The following is a 27,001-nucleotide window of genomic DNA, read 5'->3' as shown; positions in this document are numbered from 1 at the left end:
GTAGAAAGTCTGACTATTCCACTTAATAGGTGTTTGATTCCCACCTCATAAAAATCATGCCTTTGTTTCTTTGAGAGTATGGTGGCAAAACAATAGCAAGTACTCATTCAGATGGTTTCTAAAAGAATTAAATAAGAATATGCATGTAAATAAGTACATAGTAATACAGTAAAGAATTTTCATTTATAAAAGTGGCTGAAATGCTCAACAAATGTTATCTATTAGTAGATTCAATTTTACCTACACTTACTATCATGTCTTTCTTTTTTTAAGATTTTATTTATTTATTCATGACAGAGCGAGACAGAGGCAGAGACACAGGCAGAGGGAGAAGCAGGCTCCATGCAGGGAGCCCGATGTGGGACTTGATCCCAGGACTCCAGGATCACGCCCTGGGCTGAACGCAGACGCTCAACTGCTGAGCCACCCAGGGATCCCAACTATCTTGTCTTTATACATGATTAGATACTGCTACTTAGAAGGGAAGATTATTAAGAATTATAAATTCCCTGAAAGTTCCTGTTCTACTTGCAAATGCTTTTAAATGTATATTTATCTTCACCACCCCTATGCAAAGACATAAGGGAAGGAATCCTTCCCCATTTCCTTACTTAATCACCCACTCATGTATCCTCCCAACCAATAATCTACTCTTAGATTCACTAAATCAGTAACCTGTGTCCTCTTAACTTTGAACTTCTTCCTCACCACAGCATCCTCTTAGTCAATAGTACTAACTTTAAAACTCACTAATGTTTTCCTGTTCTCCACTTAGCCCATTCTCACATATTTCTTGGAAGAATATTGAAAATTCCTTATTTTGTAGCATTAGTGTATTGCCCCTCCAGATAAGTGAAACTGCTTTAGCAAAGTAGGTCAACAATTGCCTTAAAGCTAATGAGAATATCTCTAATTTACTGAATTATTTGTGTCTTTTTTCACATTCATCTCTTTCATGAAACTGTATCACAAAAAAGAAGATACTGAAACCTAGTATACTCTCATTAAATTCTGAGAACAAAATGTATGTTTTTGTACATACAGTCTGCAGTCTTAAATAATTCACAGATTTTTATCCTACAATTCATGCCTCTGACACTTTAGAGATGGCCAACATCTTGATGGTCGTTTGCTACCCTTGGTTTTCTTAGACTATAATCTTTCAACATTGTGACTACTGTGAGTTACATAACCAGAAACCACTCTGTAACAGGAACTTCTTAGATTCTTGCATAAAAGTAAGAATGCTGTATTTATGCTTTTTAACCTCTGAGAATATTTCCTTCTTTCTCTAGTACCACCTCACGTTACTCAAATACTCAAATGTCTTTTGTAAACGTACATTGTGATTTCTCTACCTAGAAATCTTCTTTTCCTACTTGACTGCCACTTGACTGATCTAGAATAATACCTCATAGAATAACATGAATAGTTGTTCTCTGCAAATCTTCAAATGATGGTTTTCCATTGCGGTGTCCAGACAAAGTCACTTACTCAAGAATGATTAAGTGTATGACAGCAATGACTTTGGGGACATTAAGGTCTCTGTGGACAAGATGGTAGTTAGCCATGGCTGCCTGGTAATGGGATATTATGATGTTTGGGGTCTCATTAGGTTTAGGAAAGCCCAGAAGTCCTCTGATTATATACACAGGATACATAAAGATGGAGGTAAACAAGACAGGCCAGAACTATGCAGAGACATATTAACACTGGAGCGTCCATAGAACACTGTGACTCTCCAGAGTTAGTTTGTGCATAAAGCTCATCTGTTCCTATATGGGCAAATACTGATATTAGGAACAGACCTACAGTACCCAGTGTCAGTGGACTGTTAATCAAATGCTTAACTCATAGGGAATGTTGTAAGAAGACAAGTGAAAATGAGTTAGGTGTAGACAGATAGTCTGGCAATTCCTACTGAGCCCAGGAAATATTTTTTTCCAGGAAATAATTAATAATAATAATTCAGTCTATTTATTATATAATATAATAATTATTAATAATAATTCAGTCTATTTCAAGATCTCCATTTTATTATTCTTTTATGTTGTGCCATTTTACTGTGACCCAATGTGCCTTTGGGTCGTTAGTATGTAATTCTTCTCACCAGGTTCATGGAGGCTCATATGCAGTCACAGATTCATGTGTATTCTCTATTCTCCTATCAGTAATTCATAAATTATATTTCTTATTGCTATGGATTCTAAGCCTCTATTTTTTTCTTTTTTTAATATTTTATTTATTTTCATGAGAGACACAGAGAAAGAGAGAGGCAGAAACATAGGCAGTGGGAGAAGCAGGCTCCACGTGGGGAGGCCAGTGTGTGTGTCAGTCTCTGGACTCCAGGATCACGCCCAGGGCCAAAGGCAGGTACTAAACCTCTGAGGCACTAAACCCAGGCATCCCACCTGTTATTTTCTAGATGGTAAATAAGTGATACTGCAGGTTTGCATACTTTACAGACAGTGTATTTCTTTTATTGCTAATGTGTCTGAGCGTCCTTGCACATGCTGGAGAGACACGTTTATGCCGTTTGTGCTTTCTTCTCACATAAAGTAGTTTATTTAATTTATTATTTTTATTGTTAATTTGAAGTTTTTCTTGTCGATTTGCAGGTGGTTCTTAGATATTCTAACCTAAAACTAGTAGTAAAATCTGCCAATGACTCTATCTGGGTATTACCTATTAACATTCTCCATGATGCCTTTAGTTGAGAAAAAATATCCTCCATTTTGATGTAAAGTCATCCTAATTTGCCTATTTTTTAAAAATATTTGACCCTGCTTTTAACATTTACCCCAACTTTTCCCTTCGACTTCAACTGCGAAGATCTATTTTCTGGACTCATTTCCTGCCTAAACTCTGCAAATCTAAACTAATCACTCTGTACCTATGTGGTGGCCACTGTCCGTTCTTCATTTCCACCCTTGAATTTTGAGTAGTGTCTCACTCCTAGTTTTTTCCAGCCTGGCCCATCTCACCCTCTAAACACTAGTTTTATCATTTTCTTTAAAAATGCACTCAGTGAATTCTTTCTTTACCTTTCTGTTCTTGCTCTTTTTAAATTGAGAGGCAGGGCCATTAACTTCAAAATGGCCTTGAAAGTGCATAGAAGCAATTATCTTTCATATTCTCGACAACATTCATTTCCATATCAATTTGTCCATCTATGCAGGTGTGGTTATCCGTCTTGGGAATAATATAAATGTTCACTGAAATTAAAGTTATGGGTCTCTGGGCCTTGTTAGTAAATTTGATTGCAAGGGAACAATCAACAAAATTAAAAGACAACTTATGGAATGGAAGAAGATATTTGCAAATGATATATCTGATAAAGGGTTGCTTTCCAAAATTTATAAAGAACTTATCAAAGTCAACACCCCAAAAAGAAATAATCCAGTTAAGAAATGGACAGAAGACATGAATAGATATTTTTCTGAAAAAGATATACAGATGGCTAACATACACATGAAAAGATGCTCATCACTCATCATCAGGGAAATACAAATCAGAATTTTGATGAGATACCACCACACACTGGTCATAATGGCTATAATTAACAGGAAACAAGAGATGTTGGCAAGGTTGTGGAGAAAAAGGACCCCTCTTACACTGCTGGTGGGAATGCAAACTGGTACAGCCACTCTGAAAAACAGCATGGAGTTTCCTTTAAAAGTTAAAACTAGAACTACCCTATGACCTAGTAATTGCATTCCTAGATATATACCCAAAGGATAGAAAAATACTGATTCAAAGGAACACATGCACCCTGATGTTAATAGCATTATCAGCAATAGCCATACTATAGAAAGCCCAAGTGTCCATCACCTGTTGAATAGATAGAAAAGAGTGATATATATATATATATATATATATAATATTGTACATAATACCAGAAGAGTAGTATTATATATATATTCAACGTATATATAATGGAATATTACATATATAATACTATATATATATTCCATATATAAATATAATGGAAAAATACTCAACCATCATAAATAATGAAATCTTGCCATTTTTTAATGGTGTGAATGGAAAGAGATTGTATTATGGTAAATGAAACAAGTCAGTCAGAGAAAGACACCATATGATTTCACTCATATGTGGAATTTAAGAAACAAAACAGATGAACATAGAGGAAGGGGAAAAGAGAGGGAGGCAAAGCGTAAGAGACTCTTAACTGTAGAGAATAAATTGAGAGTTGATGGAAGGGAGGTGAGTGGGGATGGGCTAAATGGATGATGAGTATTAAGGAGGGTCCTTATTGCCTTGAGCACTATGTGTTACATGTAAATGATGAATCACTAAATTTTACTCCTGAAACAAATATTACACTATATGATTACAAACTAGAATTTAAATAAAAACTTGAGGGATGCCTAGGTGACTCAGAGGTTGAGAAGCCGCCTTTGGCTCAAGGCGTGATCCTGGGGTCCTGGGATCGAGTTCCCTATCGGGGTCTCCACAGGGAGGCTGCTTCTCCCTCTGCCTATGTCTCTGCCTCTCTTTCTGTGTCCTTCTTGAATTAATAAATAAATAAATAAATAAATAAATAAATGAAGAATAAAAAGGTAAAAAACATATCATATGTACTTTAGTTGCATAAAGCAGTAGTTTCTAGCCAATTTAAGTATAAGGACTTGTTTGGGGTCAGCTTTTTATCTCTTCGTATAAGGAATAATTTTGCTCTCAGCAATTGTATATTGAAAAAAGACATTACAAAATATACTGGTAACAGAGTAATATTGAATTAATTGTATATTATTAATCATAGCATTTGAATGTGCAAAACACATATATGCATGTAAAATTTTATTCAATAATCTCCAAAAAGATGACTGATAAATGCTTGGACTTATACATTGTCTGCAGTGAGTTCATGGCTCTCTAGGCAACAAAAGCCCATAGGGTGATAATCATTGATATGTTTTGTTTTGGTTTTTCTTTGTCCTCTTCATCTCTACCTTTCATCATCCCTCAAATCTTTTTCTACTTCTATTTAATTTTAATAAATCTGTTTTTTGTAATATATCAAATAGATAAATCAATTGATTTATTATGAAATAAATGTGATAACCTAATTTTATGCCCATAGCAGTAATATCATTTTGAATAAATGATACATGGCTCTAGAGATTGACAGGAATTAAGATGTTCTGTGACAATTATCACTCTAACTGAAAGATATTGATCTTGATTATAACTAAATCTGAGTTTGGTGTCACATAAGTTACCATGTAACTCTACCAGGTTATGTTGCCAGCTACTAGGTGCTAGTATTTTTCTTGAAAGTAATCTAAACCATAACCAGCTTGCTCCATATACCTCACATGGAAACATAACTTTAGCTAATGAAAACAGGTATTAAAATTTGCCTCAAAAGCCATATGAGCTAATCATATCTAAATACTTTGTGGTGTTTACTATGACAGAAAATCTTGTCTCAATTTTTAAAGCTATTCCTTTCATCAGTGTTTGTTTGCCACAATTAGTGTTTGATATTTTAGAGCTGAGAGAGAAAAGCATAGTCATCTCTCCACAAATTATTTCCTCAACTTAAATTTAAACTCACTTTTTTTTTTTAAACTCACTTTCTTAAGAAATCCTGTGGCAGGTGATGTGATGAGCACTGGAGTGTTATACGCAACTAATGAATTACTGAAAACTACATCTGACACTAAGGATGTGCTATATGTTGGCTAATTGAGTTTAAATTACAAAAAGAAAAAAACATCCTGTGGAGAATGATTAATCTTAAATTCATTCATCCAAGGTTTATTGATGTTTAGAAGTGTTTCTGTAACATTCTAAAGCCTTATTATGTTTTCTTTTTGTTCTTCCATTTTGTCATCATGGAAATACAGAACAGATTCAATTAAAAAATGAACTTTAGCATTTATTTAATTCAAACATTTTGTCAAAATTTTGGAAAATATTTAATACACAACTTTTAAAGAAAGAGTAGTTTGACAATTGTATTGTTATAAAATTAATAAATATTAGACCCTCAAAAGTACACGTTATAGAACAGTATACATATTAGTAACTTTCCATCTAATCTAAATAAGAGATTTCAGTATTCATGTGTGACTTATCTCCAAACATCTTTTGCTAACTTACATCCATATTAAAAGCAAATGCAAGTCTCTGAACAACCTCAGATTCTGATAACCATGTGTTATTTGCCAATTGTATACCAAATATGGAGTTGTATTTGACCTATTATTTTAAATTTTGTGGATATTTAATTTTAAATGAGATTGAATCTATTTTGATATTTATTGGCCATTTCAAACTACTGACAACTGAATTTTTTTTTACAACTTAAATTCTATATCTTGTTTTTATCGGTTTATGCTGTCTTTTGTCATATTGATGTATTAGCATGTTTTGCCTGAGTAAACTAATTTTGGCATGTGTTGAATTGCAAATAGTTTGAGTTTGATATTTCTTACTGTTTTTATGTATCCTTATATATGTATGTGTGTCTGTGTCAAAGCATTGATTTTCATTTTATGAACTCTCATTTCCTGTCCTTATCTGGAAGCTGTAGCTTATTCAAAAGATCTCTTTTAAAAGAACAGTTTTTCCTTAATTTTACAGTTTCATTTTTATGTGTATGATATTGGTATAAGTACAAATGAGTTTGTAGCATAGTAATACTTATATTTGGGTTAAGAAATTAGGTATAGGGCAGAGAGATAGATTAAATAGGCGATGGGTATGGTGTGGTGAGCATGAAGTGCTGTATGTGAGTGACAAATTACTAAATTCTACACCTGAAACTCATGTTGCACAGTATTTTAGCTAACTGGAATTTAAATAAAAACTTGAATTAAAAAGAAATTAGGTATAGATTTATCTTTGAGTTTGCTACATGACTATTACATAATCCATATTTTCTTTAAAAAATTAAATGGCACTAACATTCATTAAATTTATTCCTTAATTTTTCTATGTATCTAGTGTTACTTCTGTACTTAATATTCTGTTATTTTGAGATGCGTGGGTGTGAAGTCATGACCTGAGACCACAACCTGAGCTGAAATCAAGAGTTGCACACTTAACCAACTGAGCCACCCAGGAACCCCTTGAAATGTATTTTTTAAATTCTTTTATTTCTCTGATTTTTAATATTTCCTAAGAAACTATAAAACTTTTATAAAGTTAAGAATATTGTTATTTGTTTAGTCACAGTGAAACTATGGGAATGTTTTAGGAGAACAGATACAGTTACACAGAGTAAAGAATATATTTCTATTTCAGGTGTATGCCCTTACACCCTCTAACAGAGTGGTAATGATTTCTTTTTATTTCTTTCTTTCTTCTTAGAGAGAGGAAGCATCAATGGAGGAGGGGGAGAGAGACACAGAGAATCTTTTTTTTTTTTTTTTTAATTTATTTATGATAGTCACAGAGAGAGAGAGAGAGAGAGAGGCAGAGACACAGGCGGAGGGAGAAGCAGGCTCCATGCACCGGGAGCCTGATGTGGGATTCGATCCCGGGTCTCCAGGATCGCGCCCTGGGCCAAAGGCAGGCGCCAAACCGCTGCGCCACCCAGGGATCCCGAGACACAGAGGACCTTAAGCAGGGGGGTTAATCTCACAACTATGAGATCCTGATTTGAGCCACAATTAAGAGTCACTTAATCCACTGAGTCACCCAGGTGGCCTAAGGGTGTTAATGATTTCTACGTGTGATTACGCACATTATATCTTTAGGTTCTGTATATGTGAATAGGATTTGTCATTCAATTATGCTTTCTAATGGTATTTTTGAAAGTAAATATAACACTTATTTTTAGAATGTGCTAATTGCTGAGAGCTTATAATTTTTTGAGCGATTTATTTATTTTAGAGAGAGAGAGAACGTTTATACTGGGGGATGAGGGGAGGAGCAGAGGGAAAGGGACAATCAGACTCCATGCTTAGCACAGGCCCCAAGCAATGCTGGCTGATCCCAGGACACTGAGATCATGACCTGAGCTGAAACCAAGAGTCGACACTCAACCTGCTGAGCCACCCAGGTGCCCTGAATGCTTGTAGTTTTAACAAATTTTTAGAAAAAATTATTGGGTATCACATTTAGAGTAAATTTGAATTCAATAAGAACATTACCTTCTTCCATCTCATAAGAACATTTTAATTCATTTCTTAATTCATTTCCTGGATTTATAAAGAAATAACATTAAATTATCATCCTATAGAGAAAAATCTTTACTTTTCCCTACCTTAAAAAAATTACAACAAAGAAAATCTATGAAAAATCTGTTTGTTTGTTTTACAAAATTGCTGTTTTAAACTCCGTCTCTTTGAGTATAAGTTGAGTGGAATAAATTACTTCTTAATTAGATACGGATTGTTGATTCTTTTTGGTTCATAAAGTAAAGAGGCATGAATAATCAATTGTATGTTTTAAACCAGATTCATTTACAGTAGAGCTTCATTTACATTATGGAAATTACCTCCAAGTTTTCAATCATTTGACTATTTTTCCTTATTCTCAATTATTTGTGAACTCTTACATGTGATACACATTTAGATGCATTTTAATGCAAAGCAGGAAAAAGGGCCAATGATTTTGTAAAACCAATGCCATATTACTTTTGAAGATTGGAAGTTATTTTTACCACAAAATTAATGAGTTGCTCAAATCTTGTTTCCAAAATATAAACAAGGACTCCAAAGGAATCCAATAAGGAAAACACATTTTCCCTAGTTAGAGTTCTTCATCCATTCTTCTATCTCTATTTTATACATTTTTCTAAAAGATTAACATCTAAGAGCTATGAATTTATACATTTACATACTTTCTATCAGTCAGATGATCATATATATATATATATATATATATCCATGTGTCTTAATACATTTTAGTTGTATGCCAAAAGATAAATGTCTCTTCATAAATGCATGCTATGAAGATTGAATCATGGATTTAATGATTCAGTTCTCCAATAATAGAAGAGGAAAAAAGACTATGGGTTAGAGTATTTGGAGCAACCCTTTAAGGATGAAATGCTTAACAAGTTTGCTCTCAGAAGCTTATGGACAGAGTTCCACAAAACAATAAAGATCATCTCTGTCTAATAGCACTATCTGATAACATATGCATGAGTATTTTTCCTAATTTGGTAAAGAGGATGAGAATGAAGATGACTTGCTGCTAGAGATGAAAAAAGATAACAGTATCTTTTCTCTTGAAGATGCTCATGAATGGCAATTCCACGTGGTTTTTAGTACAGACTAGGTTTTATTACTTTCCCAAATGGCTAGTTATCTGACCTCATGTTAATTATTAGGTAATCATGGTTTACCTAATGGCCATCAGTGAGAAACGCCACTACAGAAGAAAAGTCTTGCCTTGTTGATATTTATCAAATCCAAAAAAGATATAAAAAAAAAAAGATTCCGTAAAGCATTTTAGTGAAACATTTATTCTACACGGTAAAGGACATCAATTTCTGTGAGACTCAAATTAAGATTGTCAATTTAGTACTCATTTTGAGGTATGTAAAACAAAGAAAGTTTGTTCTTTTGAGAAGCAGACAACAGAATTGTCTGTTGACAAATTAACCAGAAGAGAAGGGTGATGATGCTTGACTGAAAGTCTGAAAACATCACTTAAGATTAGCAACCAGTTGTAATGTCTGTATTGATTAAGGCAACCATACCAAGTGGTGACAAAATTGTGCCTCCAGTGATAAATGGGTACTATGTGTTTGGATGACTTCTTTATAGATATTCCTTGTAAGTTAAACTTCTCTGGACAATTGTGAATATTATTTTTTTCTAGTCAGAAGTGATAATGCCATGTTATGAATGACTCTACTATCAGAACTTCAAACTTGGGTTTGATTATTATTTTTGATACCTAGAAATCTTTCATGTAATGGCATATCCTGTAAGTCTTCATTTTCAGTCGCCTTATTTTTAATGTCTTTAAATAAATATATTCCTTCCCACTCCTTGCCTGAGGTTTTCTACAGGTAAGCCCCTGTGTCCATGTAAGCTAAAGTGTTTTACTCCTTTTTCATGGAAAACCACTTCTGAATCCTGCCACGGATTTGTTGGGTTTTGACACTGTAGATGATGGGGTTCATCAAGGGTGGGAAGATGATATAGATGTTGCCCATGAGGACATGGACCATAGGAGAGAGGTGTTTCCCAAAACGATGCACCATAGTCAGACCAATTATTGGGATATAGAAAACCATGACAGCACAGATATGGGAGACACAGGTCTGCAAGGACTTAAGCCGCTCCTCCCGGGACGCAATAGCCAAGACCGAATGCAGGATCAGAATGTAGGATACAATAATTAGCATGGAATCAAACAAAAGTGTACAGATCACCAGAGCCAAGGCATAGAAACTGTTAAAGCGAATGTCAGAACATGCTAGTCTTAGTAAGTCTTGGTGAAGGCAGAAAGAGTGAGAGAGGATGTGGGAATGGCAATAGTGGAAAAACTTTAGGCGGATTATGGGAGCCATAATGAATACAAAACTCCTAACTAAAATTCCCAGCCCAATCTTGGTAATCCTGGCACTGGTTAGTATGGACGTATACCTCAGAGGATTACAGATTGCTGTAAAGCGATCAAAAGCCATGGCGAGAAGGACTCCGGACTCTGTGAGGGACAGACCATGGATAAAATAAGTTTGAGCAATGCAGGCATCCAGGCTGACTTCCTGGCTAAGTCCCCACAGGATGCCCAGCACCGTGTGTACTGTGGACAGCCCCATGCACAGGTCAGTGAGGGCCAGCATGGCCAGGAAGTAGAACATGGGCTGGTGCAGGCTCGGCTCAGTCCGGATCACATGCAGCACCAGGCAGTTCCCAGACAGTACCATAGCATAGATACAGGAGAAAGGGATGGACAGCCAGGGATATTCCTGTTCCAGGCCAGGGAAGCCTGTTAGTAGAAAGTTTGAGGAATTGGTGTCATAAGCAGGAAAATCAGGCATGGGTGATTTGCTGTATTTTTCCAATGAGTCAGCACTTGTGTCCATTTGGTAGAGCGCTTTCATCCAAATTATTTTCTGATAGAGGACCAATCTGAACAAAAATGATATGGGTATGTAATTCAGAATTCTTTACATTAAAAAGTCACATTTACTGTTGTTCACACCTGTTATCCAAGTACATCTCCACACTTAGGAATCTTGTTGTGTGTCTACCTAGTGAAACATTAAGGGCAGACAAAGGAAAGTGATCTAAAATAGATTTTGTCTTTCTCGAGCAACCAGAGGTTATGATAAATTTTGACTTTCCAGATGTCTGTTAATTTTTCAGAGTATTTATTAAAAAAAAAAAACCAGTTACCCTTCACCTTTGTGTGCGGTTCATTCTGTCTCTTCTTGCATCCAGTGATTCAATCTGTCTTTTTTATCTGGCAATCACTGCTCGAGTCTCAACTCAACGACAAAAGCTCAAAGATATATTTGTTTCTCTGCTCTCAAGAGAGTAGATCATATCTTTGTAAGTGCTTGCATCAAGAGAGAACTAGAGGACTGTGATGTATAACGTCAGGAAGGCGATGGGTATAAATGGACCCCAAGTCCCTAGAGATACTCTGTTCACATTTTAAAATGAATGGTCAAAACAGCTATTACCTGACTACAATCTAGAATTATCCATAGGGAGTGCATTTGTTCTTTTTAACAAACACATATTCCGTTTGATGTTCTGACTGTTCCAGGAGTTGAAAAACCATTAGAGAAAATAACATAACAGCATATGTTAGTTATAATTCAATTATAAAATAGGTAATACCACACAAACCCTAGGTAACTGGTGCTATTGTGAGCCCTGCTTTATAAATGACTAAATTGAGTTCAAGAGAGAGTAAGCAAAAAAAAAAAAAAAAAAAAAAAAGAGAGAGAGAGAGTAAGCAGCTGGCTCGAGTTGCCCAGCGAGTAAGCGAAGCTGTGAATCCTTGCAGGCCGACTCCAAGGCATATGCTCTTAAGGGCTCATCTGTCTTCATTTCGCTGCTATCACCTTTCAGAGGCTGTTGCTTCCCTAGCATGTAGATTCAAAGGTTTCAGGGGTTTTCTCTAATCTTTAAAATTACATTAGAACTATCTCAATTATCAGTTCTACTTGCTTTCAACAGGATCATCAGTGAGCTTAAGATCCTCTGTCATACTCCCTTCTTTCACCAACTAGGCATTCAGCCACCACAAGGTAGATTCTCTCTGTTTCTTCTGTTGTTCTGGAGACTTGCCAGTGTTTGTGAGTAACTGCTTTTCATGGATCACAAACTTTCTCAATTAGAGCTTCTTTCTCCTTCCCGCCAGCTTTCTTGAAGTAGAATAGACTCGTAACATTGTGCCAATTTGAGGTGCACATGTTGATTTCATAATTGACCTCTTTCAAAAGAATTACTGCCATAACATTAGCTAACTCCTTCATCCAGTCAAATAATTACCATTTTTTTTCCCAGAGTGAGAACATGTAAGGTCTATTCCCTTAGCAACTTTCACATATATGATACAGTACCATTAACTATAATCACCATGTTCTACATTAATCCCCAGAAATTGTTAATCTTATAACTGGAAGTTTGTGCCCTTTGGCAAATATCTCCCGACCTCCCTCATCCCCCAGCTCCTGGGAACAACCACTCTACTTTGATTCTGAGTTTGGCTCCATTGGATTCCACATATAGGAGGTATTATGCAATATTTATCTTTCTCTGTCTGACTTATTGCATTTAACACCATGTTTTCAAGCTTTATCAAAATTGTTAAAATGCAGGATTTTCTTCTTTTTCACGGCTGAGTATTATTTTATTAATTATTAATATTTATTTAATCATTTATTATATTATTTTATTAAATATATATTCAATATATATCTCATATTCTTTATTCACTCATCTATAGACAGATACTTAGGTTGTTTCCATATTGTGATGCCATGAACAAGGGAGTGCAGATATTGAAAACTGTCCAGTTAAATTTATTTTTAAGGTTTTTATTGTTTTTATGCTATTATAAGCAGTTTGAATTCCTTCTTCCTTTTTCAGATGTTTTGCTTTTAGTGTATAGAAATGAAACTGTTTTCTGTAGGCTGATTATACCCTGCAACTTTACTGAATCTGTTGGTTAACTCTAGCAGGTTTTTTTGTTGTTTGTTTGTTTGTTTGTTTTCGGTGGAATCGTCAGGATTTTCTCGATATAAGATCCTATCTGCAAACGAAGACAATTTTACTTTGTCTTTTTTTGTTGAGATGCCCCTTTTCCTTTTTGCTGCCTGATTGCTATAGTTTCTGACTTCCTGTTACGTAGACTAAAAGTGGGGAGACTGGGCAAACTTGTCTTATTTCTGATCTTAGAAGAAAATCGCAACCTTTCACCATTGAATATGATATTGGCCATGAGTTTGTCATATATGGCCCTTCTTATATTGAGGTATGCTTTTTTTTTAAGATTTTATTTATTTATTCATGAGAGACATTGAGAAAGAGAGAGGCAGAGACACAGGCAGAGGGAGAAGCAGGCTCCATGCAGGGAGCCCGATGTGGGACTCGATCCTGGGACTACAGGATCACACCCTGGACTGAAGGCAGCGCTAAACCGCTGAACCACCGGGCTGCCAGAGGTATGCTTCTTTTATACTCAGTTTGTTGAATTTTTGTCATAAGAGGATGATGTATTTTGTCAGGTACTTTTTCTGCATCTATTGAGTTAATCATATGATTTTGTCTTTTATTCTATTTATGTGGTGAATCACATGTATTGATCTGCATATGTTGACTTATCCTTGCATCTCAGGGGTAAATCCCACTGAATCACAATATATAATCTTTTTAATATCCTGTTGTTACTTTGTGTGTTTACTGTGCTAATATTTGTCAAGAATTTTTGCATCTATGTTCATCAGGAATATTGGTCTATAGTTTTCTTTTCTTGTCATGTACATACCTGGCTTTGGTACTGAGGTTATGCTGGCCTTATAAAATGAGTTTGGAAGTATTCCTTCCTCTTCAATTTTTTGAAAGAGTTTAAGAAGGATTGGCATTAATTTCTCTAAATATTTAATAGTATTCACCAGTGAAACATCTGATCCTAGGCGTTTCAGTGTGCAATGGATTACTGACTAAATTTCTTTCCCTATAATTGGTCTGTTCAAATTTTCTATTTCCTCATGATTCAGTCTTTGTAAGTTTTATGTTTGGGGGAATTTATCCATTTGTTCTAGGTTATCCAGTTTGTTGACGTATAAAATTTGTCTCATGATTTTTTGTGTTTCTATGGTATCAGTGGTAATGTTTCATCTCTCATCTCGATTTTACATACTGGAGTCTTTGTCTTATTTTTCATAGTCTAGCTAAAGGTTAGTAAAATTTTTTATCTTTTTAAGAAAACAACTTAGTTTCATTGATCGTTTCTACATTTTTTTCATCTTCATTTCATTTATTTCTGCTATCATCTTTGTTCTTCTTCTCTTTCTGCCAGCTTTGGGCTTAGTTTATTCTGTTTCTAGTTCCTGAGGTAAAAAATGAGATTGCTTATGTGAAAAACTTCTTGCTTCGTAATGGTGGCATTTATAGCTATAGAATTGCCTCTTAGAACTGCATTTGAATATCCATTGCATAGGTTTTGAGTATAGCATGTTTTGCTATGGAACATAAAGTCTATTTGAGTCTGATTCCTAAACATTTATTTTTATTTATTTATTTGATTCCAAAACATTTAAATAAGTATGGAAGAAGCCCTCTATATTCAGTGTATAAAGTGTACTTTGCATTGCCCTGTAGGTCTCATTTTTGTTCACAAGTTATATATTATTTCAAAATTGCCAGGAAATAGAAGAAATGCGGATGAATTAAGGAGGAAAAAAATCAAGGATGATTTTCTGGGTAGAATGCTATCAAAACATTTGTCATTTTTCCTGTGAAAAGATATTTTTCTTCATTTATTTTTCTGACTGGTATTAGGACAACATTTTGGTTTTAATGGGGCTCAGTAACTATATCTTCAACATCTTTCCTATATTTCCTAAATGAGTGTGGGACATGAGTCTTGTGTTGTGAATATCAATCACGGGTCTTGGATTGCCAATATCAGTTGACCTAAGCAAACAATGTGATTCTTGGCAAATATCCTTGTTATTTTCATTTACCTTTTAAATCCTGACTTCTGGTAATTGAAAAAGGTTTTGTTCAAACTCATCCAGTATTTCTAAGTATTTATAACAGGGGAATATTAAAGTGTTTATACCACAACATTAAAGGAAACCACACCATTAAAGTCTCTCCACAGTGAGTTTCCTTAGTGTAGAGTTCCTGAACTAGAGTTTTCAACACACTGGAAATGATCCAGATGAATGACTTGAACATTCTCAACATACTTGAAGTTCTTTTCTAAGGTAGAAATATTCTACAGTTAGGTCCAAAAGACTCATAAAAGTTTTTGGAACAATGTTAAACGACATAGCTAAGTGATCCTGGGAAAGTTTCTAGTACTTATCTCTAACCAAGTGTCATCCCAGAGCAATCCAATGTGAGCCACTTATGCAGCTTTAGGTATTCGAAGTAAAACTGAATGAGTGAAACAAGTTTTAAAGTTTTCTTTAACCTACTACATCTAAAATACTATGTCAACATGTGGCCAATATATACATTTTTGGGAAGACAGATTAAATCATCCTTTCCACACTAAGTCTTTGACCTAGTATGTATTTTGTACTTACATAACATCTCAATTTGGACTAGCCACATTCCAAGTACTCAATAGTCCCTGGTGGTTCATGGATAACTTCTTAAAGAATGCCACTCTAAACTCAGTTTCTTCATCTCTACCATGGAAACAATAACAATTTACTTTAATTGTTTTCTTTGTGTATTTCACAATCCAAGTTATTTAAAAATTCATCATCTAAATATATTGTCAGGACAATCCTATGAAATAATGATATTACCCCATCTTAGATGAAAAAACTAATGTAAGGTTAAGTATCTTGCCCAAGTACATAGTACTCACAGGTGTTGGGGAAGGGTTTACCAACCAGAAAGTTAGGCTTTATAAGCACATTCTTTATTAAAAGAAAAGATGTGATCCTTTATTAATTCTAATTCTAATTAGAAGTACTATAATTCCGAGAATTAAATAATGCTAAGATTCCTAGTCCTCAGTAAGTGCTAAAAAATAGTGCTTAGTAATATTATTGTTTTAAAAATAGAGGCTCAGCATTCAAGGAGCTTATAAGGAATCAACCTTATACAAAACTGTGATGGCTTATAAATAATGTTTTCTTGGCCAGCACATGAGCTCTTTGAGTGCTAAAGCCAGGGTTCAAAAAAAGCGTGAAAAGTTTTACTGAAATGGAGAAAAATAAAATCAAAACTTATGTTAATAACAATAACCTGCTTTTCTATAGGCTATATCTGCTGCCCTTCAAAAATATTTAAGACCACTTAAGGAGAAAGGAAGCTGCAGGATGTTTCTTAATCTGTCTGTCCAAAGTTTATTTTCAAATCTCCTTAGATGAAGAAATTATTTTTAAATATTTACACTTGTAAGAATATTCAGAATTTGGTAGAATGGAGAGTGTGCTGTGCAGATGCTGTCCTCATTCCCAAAAAACACAGCCCCCTGCATGTCACATCACTGACTCTCAGCACTTCCCAGGTTTTACTCCAGTGACTCTCAGATCTATGTAAGTCTTACTTCCCCTAGAATCTCAATGCAACTAGAACAGAAGGAAGAAACCAGATCCATTTACAAGATTGTCAAGACCATCTCCACCACAACAATTGTTTTTTTTTTTTAAGGATTTTATTTATTGATTCATGAGAGACACACAGAGAGAGGCAGAGACATAGGCATAGCCAGAAGCAGGCCACCCACAGGGAGACCCCCACGGGAATAGATCTTTGAATTTTAGGATCACACCTTGAGCCGAAGGCAGACTCTCAACCTCTGAGGCACCCAGGTGTCCCTGTTGTTCTTTATCAAGTCCATAAAGTGAACGTGTAAAAATAGACAACAATGTCTCAGAAATGATTTCTACAAGTAAATGAGTGTCTTATAGAAGAAGCAGAGCTTAATCTTCCAATCCATGCCAGTGATTAGCAATTTGCTCCAGTCTAGGGAATCCTGTAAGTACTAAGTAATCCCTTACCATGGTATAGGGGCAAGAAATCAAATGTGTTTTCTTTCTCAATTTGGTATACGTAAACTTCACAATTATACTTTCACAAGCCAGAAATCACATTTTTCCCCTGTTATTTGTAGTATGAAGCATAGAATTTGGAAGTGACAGTGAGATTGTGGATATGAACACAGAAACCTTTGATGTAGACCTAATAACAAAGAGGTTTCATATGCAGGCATAAAGCCAGTTTCATAGCAAATGAGATTTCTGAAAAAATACAAGCCTTGGTCTTATATGTAATGAGCCATGGTGCTAAATCCAGTCATTCTTTCAGAGCAGTCACTTCAAAATTTCTACTAATGCAGTGGGAAACACAGGATTCTAAATGAACAGTTAACTATATTGTTTTGCTGAGACGTTTCTGTCTTTATAGATCCCATGTCTGTTCAATCTGATTCCAAAGTCAATAACTTCACCTTTCTACTTACGGGATTCCCTGGACTGGAGCAAGAATATCCCTGGCTGTCCATCCCTTTCTCCTGTATCTATGCTATGGTACTGTCTGGGAACTGCCTGGTGCTGCACGTGATCCGGACTGAGCCGAGCCTGCACCAGCCCATGTTCTACTTCCTGGCCATGCTGGCCCTCACTGACCTGTGCATGGGGCTGTCCACAGTGCACACGGTGCTGGGCATCCTGTGGGGGTTCAGCTAGGAGATAGGTCTGGATGCCTGCATTGCTCAAACCTTCATTGTTCATGGTCTGTCATGCATGGAGTCTGGAGTCCTTCTTGCCATGGCCTTTGATCGCTTTACTGCCATCTGCAATCCTCTGAGGTATACATCCATCCTCACCAATACCAGAATCATCAACATGGGCGTGGCCATCATAGGGAGGAGTTTCCTGTTCATCACTGCTCCCATTGTCCACCTAAAGTTCTTCCATTACTGCTGTCCTCATATCCCCTCCCACTCTTTCTGCCTGTACCAGGACCTACTTCGGCTGGCCTGCTCTGACATTCGCTTCAACAGCTTCTATGCCTTAGCCCTCGTGATCTGCACAGTTTTTGGATTCAGTGCTCATTCTCATCTCCTACGTCTTGATCCTGCACTCAGTTTTGACTATTGCATCCCAGGAGGAGCGCTTCAAGTCCTTGCAGCCCTGTGTCTCCCACATCTGAGCAGTGCTAGTTTTCTATATCCCAATCATTGGTCTGACCATGGTGCACCAATTTGGAAAGCATCTCTTTCCTGTGGTCCTTGTCCACATAGGCAACATTTATATCCTTTTCCCACCCTTGATGAACCCCATCATCTACAGTGTCAAAACCCAACAAATACGCAGCAGGTTCCAGAGATGGTTCACCAAACAAAACTGAGTACTAGAGGTCACTGTGTCCTTATGATGGGAAAGTAGTATTTCTAAGAGGAATGACTAATGACAATTTGTAGCAGAAATAATACATTTATATGTAATATTTAAAAGATTAAAGCCATATGATCATCATTTTCTAATATAGTTTGGCAAAGCCAGAGAACTAAGCAGAGCATGTGTTGCTGATCTCATTTCCTAATTTTAAAGTTAAGTATAATGTTAACTGCAGTGAATTATATTCCATAGTGTGTTAATGAGCACTTGCTTGGGTAATTACTAAATTTGCAGTCCTATCCATGTTTTTGAATTCTAATTCACAGTATGATTTTACTTTTTCATGTAACTGGTATATCTGTATGCTTATGGGACGAGTAGCCTTTACTTATTAGCATCAGGTGTCACAAATTGACTCTGTTGAGGTTGTTGAGAAGGAAAATTTTACTCTATCCTTCAAGATTCTCCTAAACTGGTCTAAGCATTAAATTGGCGTGAGAAAGATGAACAGGAGAAAAATGAATATAATTAAATTAAATGCACACAGAGGCACAGTGGTAAAGACCTAAAGAAATGGCCAAGGCATGAAGTTGTTGTGTTTAATATTTTATTTATTTACTTACTTATTTATTTATTTAGTTGAGAGAGAGTGAGTGAGAAGAAAAGGAGAGAGAATCTGAAGCTGACCCCTCGCTGTGCACAGAGGCCCTGCGGGGGCTCCATCCTGTTTGAAAGGTCATGACTGGGGGGCGGGGCAAAATGGTGGAGGAGTAGGGTCCCCAAGTCACCTGTCCCCACCAAATTACCTAGATAACTTTCAAATCATCCTGGAGACCTACGAATTCGGCCTGAGATTTAAAGAGAGACGAGCTGGAACGCTACAGTGAGAAGAGTTCGCGCTTCTATCAAGGTAGGACATGGGGAAAAAGAAATAAAGAAACAAAAGGCCTCCAAGGGGGAGGGGCCCCGCGAGGAGCCGGGCTGAGGCCGGGGCGAGGGTCCCCAGGACAGGAGAGCCCCATCCCGGAGGAGCAGGAGCTGCACCAACCTTCCTGGGTGGAAAGGCCTCCCAGGGAATTGGAGCAGAATCCCCAGAAAGGCGGGGATGCGCTCGGGCTCCCTGGGTCACTAACAGGCACCTGCGCCCCAGGGAGTGCCCCGAGCTCCCTAAGGGCTGCAGCGCGCATGGCAGACCCGGAGCAGCTCGGAGGGGCTCGGGCACCAGCTCTGCGAGGAGGGGGCTGTGCGGCCTCAGGAGCGCAATTCTAGCGGCACAGGCCGGGAAGCCCAGGGAGCGGGGGGACACAGCCCAGGATCCTACACTCCCCCAGGACAGGCAGAGGCCGGGAGGGCAGAGAACGGCAAGGATGCTCCTGTCCCCGGAGGGCCCCGAGCTGTGCAGATCTGCTCCCCTCGCCCCCAAGCATCCATGCACCTGCGGATTGGGAGCTGTGGTAGTTACTGCGGGAGCTGACTCCAGGGCTGGAGAGCTGGGCGCCGCCACTGTTGTTCCTCCTGGTGTCACCTTGTACCTGGGACTGAGCAGGGGCCTCACAGGATAAACAGCTCCCACTGAGCCCTGCACCAGGCAGGGGGCTGAGCAGCTCCCCCAGGTGCACACACCTAAGAATCAGCACAGCAGCCCCTCCCCCAGAAGACCAGCTAGAAGGACAGGGAAAAGAAAGTTCTTGACCAAGCAACACTGGAAAGCTCCAAGGGAAATTGAGGGATTTACAGTATATAGAATCAGAGGATATTCCCCCTTGTTTTTTTGCTGTTTGTTTCCCCCCCCCTCTTCTTCTTCTTCTTCTTCTTTTTCTACTTCTTCTTCTTTCTTCTTCTTCTTCTTCTTCTTCTTCTTCTTCTTCTTCTTTTTCTACTTCTTCTTCTTTCTTCTTCTTCTTCTTCTTCTTCTTCTTCTTCTTCTTCTTCTTCTTCTTCTTTCTTCTTCTTTTTTTCATTTTCTTTTCTTTTTTTCTTCTCTCTTTTTCTCCTTTCTCCAGTACAACTTGTTTTGGCCACTCTGCACTGAGCAAAATGACTAGTGGGAAAAACTCACCTCAAAAGAAAGAATCAGAAACAGACCTCTCGCTCCCATAGAATTACAAAATTTGGATTACAATTCAATCTCAGAAACCCAATTCAGAAGCATAATTATAAAGCTACTGGTGGCTCTAGAAAAAAGCATAAAGGACTCAAGAGACTTCATGACTACAGAATTTGCAACTAAATCAGGCAGAAATTAAAAATCAATTAAATAAGATGCAATCCAAACTAGAGATCCTAACAACCTCTAGTTAACTAGGTAGAAGAAAGAGTTAGTGACATAGAAGACAAGTTGATGGCAAAGAGGGAAATGAGGAAAAAAGAGAAAAACAATTAAAAGATCCTGAGGATACGTTAAGGGAAATAAATGACAGCCTCAGAAGGAAACATTTACGTTTAATTGGGCTTCCCGAGGGTGCTGAAAGGGACAGAGGTCCAGAATATGTATTTGAACAAATCATAGCTGAAAACTTTCCTAATCTGGGAAGGGAAACAGGTATTCACATCCAGGAAATAGACAGATCCCCCACTAAAATCAAAACTGCTCAACACCTAGACACTTAATTGTGAAACTTGCAAATTCCAAAGATCCTTAAAGCAGCAAGAGACAATAAATCCCTGACTTTTATGGGGAGGAGTATTAGGGTAACAGCAGACCTCTCCAAAGAGACCTGGCTGGCCAGAATGGACTGGCAGGATATATTCAGGGTCCTAAATGAGAAGAATCTGCAGCCAAGAATACTTTATCCAGCAAGGCTCTCATTCAAAATGGAAGGAGAGATAAAGAGCTTCCAAGATAGGCAGAAACTGAAAGAATATATGACCACCAAGCTAGCTCTCCAAGAAATACTAATGGGGATTCTGTATTAGAAAGAGGAAGTCTAAGGCAACAATCTGCCAAAACAGGGACTGAATAGGTATCATGATGACACTAAATTCATATCTTTCAATAGTAACTCTGAACGTGAATGGGCTTAATGACCCCATCAAAAGGCGCATGGTGTCAGACTGGATAAAAAAGCAAGACCCATCTATTTGCTGTCTACAAGAGACTAATTTCAGACCTAAGGACACCTACAGCCTGAAAATAAAAGGTTGGAGAACCATGTAACATTCAAATTGCCCTCAAAAGAAAGTAGGGGTACCCATCCTTATATCAGATAAACTAAAGCTTATCCCAGAGACTGCAGTAGAGATGAAGAGGAACACTGTATCATACTTAAAGGATCTATCCAACAAGAGGACCTAAGAATCATCAATATTTATGCCCTGAAGGTGATAGCTGCCAAGTATATCAATCAATTAGTAACCAAAGTTAAGACATACTTAGATAATACTACACTTATACTTGGTGACTTTAATGTAGCTCTTTCTACAATCGACAGATGTTCTAAGCACAATATCTCTGAAGAAATAAGAGATTTAAAGGATACACTGGACCAGATGGATTTCACAGATATTTAAAGAACTTTACATCCAAACGCAACTGAATACACATTCTTCTCAAGTGCACATGGAGCTTTCTCCAGGACTGGCTACATACTGAGTCAGAAATTAGCTCTTAACTTATGCCAAAAAATTGGGATCATCCCCTGCATTTTCAGACCATAATGCTTTGAAATTGGAACTAAATCACGAGAAGAACTTTGGAAGGATTTCAAGCACGTGGAGGTTAAAGACCATCCTGCTAAAAGAAGAAAGGGTCAACCAGGACATTAGGGAAGAATTAAAAAGATTCATGGAAACTAATGAGAATGAAGATACAACCATTCAAAATCCTTGGGATACAGCAGAAGCAATCCTGAGGGGGAAATAATCGCAGTACAAGCATCCATCCAAAAACTGGAAAGAACTCAAATACAAAGCTAACTATGCACCTAAAGGAGCTGGGAAAAAAACAGTAAATAGATCCTACACCCAGCAGAGGAAGAGAATTAATAAAGATTTGAGCAGAACTCAATGAAATAGAGACCAGAAGAACTGTGGAACAGATCAGCAAAATCTTTGAAAGAGTTGGTTCTTTGAAAGAATTAATAAGATAGATAAACTATTAGCCAACCATATTAAAAAAAGAGAGAAAATATTCAAATTAATAAAATCTTGAATGAGAAAGGAGAGATCACCACCAATACCAAGGAAATACAAACGATCTTAAAAACATATTATGATCAGCTATATGCCAATAAATTAGGCAACATAGGAGAAATGGATGCATTTCTGGAAAAACTGAAACTACCAAAACTGGAACTGGAAGAAATAAAAAACCTAAACAGGCCAATAACCAGGGAGCAAATGGAAGCAGTCATTAAAACCTCCCAAGACACAAAAGTCCAGGGCCAGAGGGCTTCCCTGGAGAATTCTATCAAACGTTTAAAGAAGAAACCATACCTGCTAATAAAGCTGTCCGGAAAGATAGAACGAGACGGAATACTTCCAAATTCGTTCTATGAGGCCAGCATCACCTTAATTCCAAAACCAGACAAAGACCCCACCAAAAAGGAAAATAATAGACCAATATCCCTGATGAACAGGAATGCGAAAATTCTCAGCAAGATACTAGCCAATAGGATCCAACATTACATTAAGAAGATTATTCACAATGACCAAGGGAGATTTATTCCGGGATGCAAGGCTGGTTCAACACTCATAAAGCAATCAATGTGATTGATCATATCAGCAAGACAAAACCAAGAACCATATGATCCTCTCAATAGATGCAGAGAAAGCATTTGACAAAATACAGCATCCATTCCTGATCAAAACTCTTCAGAGACGAGGGATAGAGGGAACAATCCTCAGCATCTTAAAAGCCATCTATGAAAAGCCCACAGCAAATATCATTCTCAAAGGGGAAACACTGGGAGCCTTTCCTTAAGATCAGGAACACAACAGGGATGTCCACTCTCACCACTGCTATTCAACATACTACTAGAAGTCCTAGCCTCAGCAATCAGGCAATAAAAAATATCAAAGGCATTCAAATTGGCAAAGAAGAAGTCAAACTCTCCGTCTTCGCCGATGACATGATACTCTACATAGGAAACCCAAAAGCCTCCACCCCAAGATTGCTAGAACTCACAAAGCAGTTTGGCAGTATGGCAGGACACAAAATCAATGCCCAGAAATCAGTGGCATTTCTATACACTAACAATGAGTCTGAAGAAAGAGAAATTAAGGAGTCAATCCCATTTACAATTGCACCCAAGATCATAAGATACCTAGGAATAAACCTAACCAAAGAGGTAAATAATCTATACCCTAAAAACTACTGAACACTTCTGAAAGAAATTGAGGAAGACACAAAGAGATGGAAAAATATTCCATGCTCATGGATTGGAAGAATTAATATTGTGAATATGTCAATGTTACCCAGGGCAATTTACACGTTTAATGCAATCCCTATCAAAATACCATGGACTTTCTTCAGAGAGGTGGAACAAATTATTTTAAGATTTCTGTGGAATCAGAAAAGACCCGGAATAGCCAAGGGAATTGTAAAAATGAAAAGCATAGCGGGGGGCATCACAATGCCAGATTTCAGGTTGTACTACAAAGCTGTGGTCATCAGGACAGTGTGGTACTGGCACAAAAACAGACACATAGATCAATGGAACAGAATAGAGAATCCAGAAGCGGATCCTCAACTCTATGGTCAACTAATTTTCGACAGAGCAGGAAAGACTATCCACTGGAAGAAAGACAGTCTCTTCAATAAATGGTGCTGGGAAAATTGGACATCCACATGCAGAAGAATGAAACTAGACCACTCTCCTGCACCATACACAAAGATAAACTCAAAATGGATGAAAGATCTATATGTGAGACAAGATTCCATCAAAATCCTAGAGGAGAACACAGGCAACACCCTTTTTGAACTTGGCCACAGTAACTTCTTGCAAGATACATCCACATAAGCAAGAGAAACAAAAGCAAAAATAAACTTGGGACTTCATCAAGATAAAAAGCTTCTGCACAGCAAAACAAATAGTCCACAAAACTAAAAGACAACCTACAGAATGGGAGAAGATATTTGCAAATGACATATCAGAGAAAGGGCTAGTTTCCAAGATCTATAAAGAACTTATTAAACTCAACACCAAAGAAACAAACAATCCAATCATGAAATGGGCAAAAGACATGAACAGAAATCTCACAGAGGAAGACATAGACATGGCCAACATGTACATGAGAAAATGCTCTGCATCACTTGCCATCAGGGAAATACCAATCAAAACCACAATGAGATACCACCTCACACCAGTGAGAATGGGGAAAATTAACAAGGCAGGAAACCACAAATGTTGGAGAGGATGCAGAGAAAAGGGAACCCTCTTGCACTGTTAGTGGGAATCTGAACTGGTGCAGCCACTCTGGAAAACTGTGTGGAGGTTCCTCAAAGAGTAAAAAATAGACCTGCCCTACGACCCAGCGATTCCATTGCTGGGGATTTACCCCAAAGATACAGATACAGTGAAACAGCAGGACACCTGCACCCCAATGTTTATAGCAGCAATGTCCACAATAGCCAAACTGTGGAAGCAGCCTTGGTGCCCATCGAAAGATCAATGGATAAGGAAGATGTGGTTTATGTATACAATGGAATATTACTCAGCCATTAGAAACGACAAATACCCAGCATTTGCTTGGATGTGGATGGAACTGGAGGGTATTATGCTGAGTGAAAAAAGTCAATTGGAGAGGGACAAAAGTATAAATAAATAAATAAATAAATAAATAAATAAATAAATAAATAAAATAAAACATTTCATGTTCCATCAAGGGTGTGGTTACATGAGTTCCCAGAAAGGGATCTAGGTGGGGAACCTCCTTACCTGAAGAGGATCTAGGACTTTGTGAACACTAAAGCTTATACACTTTGCGGTCCCTCTGATGGAAAATAATATAAAGCACCTGTGCTATAAACTTTACAAAAACATGATCTGAACACCCATGGTCTAGGCTACTCTGGCGACTTGCCGGTGATGGACCCTACAGCTAAATCTGCCTAAGCTTCCTGGCAAATCCGTTCTCCTCTGGCTCCATGTGAGGACGATGCAGAGTGACTTCTGGAACACTTCTGTTGATGCACAGCTTTGGGGTCTAAGGAGCATGCAGAGGCCTCCATCCTCAGCAAACCCTCTTCCCTCCCATTCCTGAGCGTCAGCCCTACCAGTTAATTTGGGCCAAGACTTTCGAGGTGTGGGGGTGAAGAATAAAAACACACGGAGTCCCTTCAGGGGACCCCAAGTATTCCTTGAAACCTCATTAACTATAGTCCCTCCTGCCTTCAATCCTCGCAATGGGGGTGGAGGTCTACACTGAGATTTGGGGTAGCTCAGTGCTTAGATGAGGAAGAGCCCTCCACCACTCTCTGGAACTCTCTCTGGGCTACACAGTCTCTGAATTTTCACTCTGTTTTCTCAACTCTGGGAGACCGCTGGCTCTGTTTGGGAGCCCTCCCCACACTGTGGCCTGGCAACTCTCCAGACAGCAAGCTGTGACCCTTCTCTGAGGGTCACTGTCCTGAGCTGCCTATTGTCCGGTATCTGAAGACCATTGTTTCCTACATTTTGTCCGGCTTTTTTTTTTTAAAGTTGTATTAGGTAGGAGGATAAATACAGTTCCTGTGGCTCTGTTTCGGCCAATCATAAAAATCCACTTCATCCATTTTCAGGAAATTGTCTGCAGAATACAAGTGTGAAGAAGCAGAGTTTGTATGTCAGTCATTCTGTGCAGTAAAACTGGCATTCCATAAAAAAGCAGCCAGTTTAACCCGTGACTCAGATAGCCACCTAAGTGAGTTTCTTGGAGAGGGCAATTGCACGTTGGCGTGCAACAGGAGTGCTTTATGGGTGCAGCCCATTTCCTGGCCCAAACAGTTCTACTCAAGGGCTGAGATTTAATTGAATTAATAATTTTACTGCTCGATCAAGTTCATTCCTCCCTATAACTAGCTTTTTATTTCCTTTCTTTCCTGTGAGTGCACAGCAGCAAAGAATGACCTGTGGCTCCATTTGGGGCCAAAGGCTCGGGTCAGGCCAGGGTGCCACTTCATACCCACCTTTGCCTTTGCATGGGTAGCGCAAATAACGATGTTGCCATGGTATTGTGATGAAAATAGTTTGGGCCTCTCAGATCCCCAGAAGAGTCTCAGGGACTGCTCAAGGTTCTGTGGAACATTCTCTGAGAACTGCTAGTTGGGTTTCCCCCACAAAGAATCCCCAAACTGCTTGTTTGTGGGACTTGATTGAGAAACAGCCTTGCCGTGGATCCGCTACAACTTTCTTGGTCTGTTTCTCGTTTTTCAACGTGAGTTTTCCCTGCTGTGTGAGCTTAGTGGCACTTCCCTTGTCCCTGCTCACTGTTTCTCCCTCTGGAGCCAGGACTTGGGGGTCCCAGGGCAGCTGCTTGAACCATCCCAGAGGAAGAAGCAACCATTCACAACTTTGGCTCATTCAAACTGAGCAGATT

At 37.9% G+C, this 27,001-nt stretch overlaps 1 protein-coding gene and 1 pseudogene across 1 annotated transcript; one reads left to right on the top strand and one right to left on the bottom strand.

Moving 5' to 3' along the window:
• Positions 1-10,033: 10,033 nt before the first annotated feature.
• LOC140594363 (olfactory receptor 51V1-like) lies at positions 10,034-12,041 on the bottom strand. Its single transcript, XM_072725319.1, has 2 exons — positions 11,923-12,041; positions 10,034-11,069 (listed from the first exon to the last, which is right to left on the bottom strand). The coding sequence occupies exons 1-2, from the start codon at positions 12,039-12,041 to the stop codon at positions 10,034-10,036; spliced, it is 1,155 nt and encodes a 384-aa protein (XP_072581420.1).
• Positions 12,042-17,554: 5,513 nt separating this feature from the next.
• Positions 17,555-18,494, top strand: LOC112911767 (olfactory receptor 51V1-like; annotated as a pseudogene).
• The last annotated feature ends 8,507 nt before the right edge of the window (positions 18,495-27,001 follow it).

This window comes from Vulpes vulpes, chromosome 11 (genome assembly GCF_048418805.1).
Source record: "Vulpes vulpes isolate BD-2025 chromosome 11, VulVul3, whole genome shotgun sequence".
NCBI classification, from domain to species: Eukaryota; Metazoa; Chordata; class Mammalia; order Carnivora; family Canidae; genus Vulpes; species Vulpes vulpes.
This window is presented reverse-complemented; position numbering and strand designations above follow the sequence as displayed.

What these genes read in the sequence shown, in the direction of transcription:
- LOC140594363 (XM_072725319.1), bottom strand. Translation starts at nt 12,041, where the DNA reads ATGCTAGGGAAGCAACAGCCTCTGAAAGGTGATAGCAGCGAAATGAAG. An exon ending in CAGCTTCGCTTACTCGCTGG is followed by an intron (nt 11,070 to 11,922) that starts GCAACTCGAGCC and finishes ATTTTTGTTCAG; the next exon opens with ATTGGTCCTCTATCAGAAAA.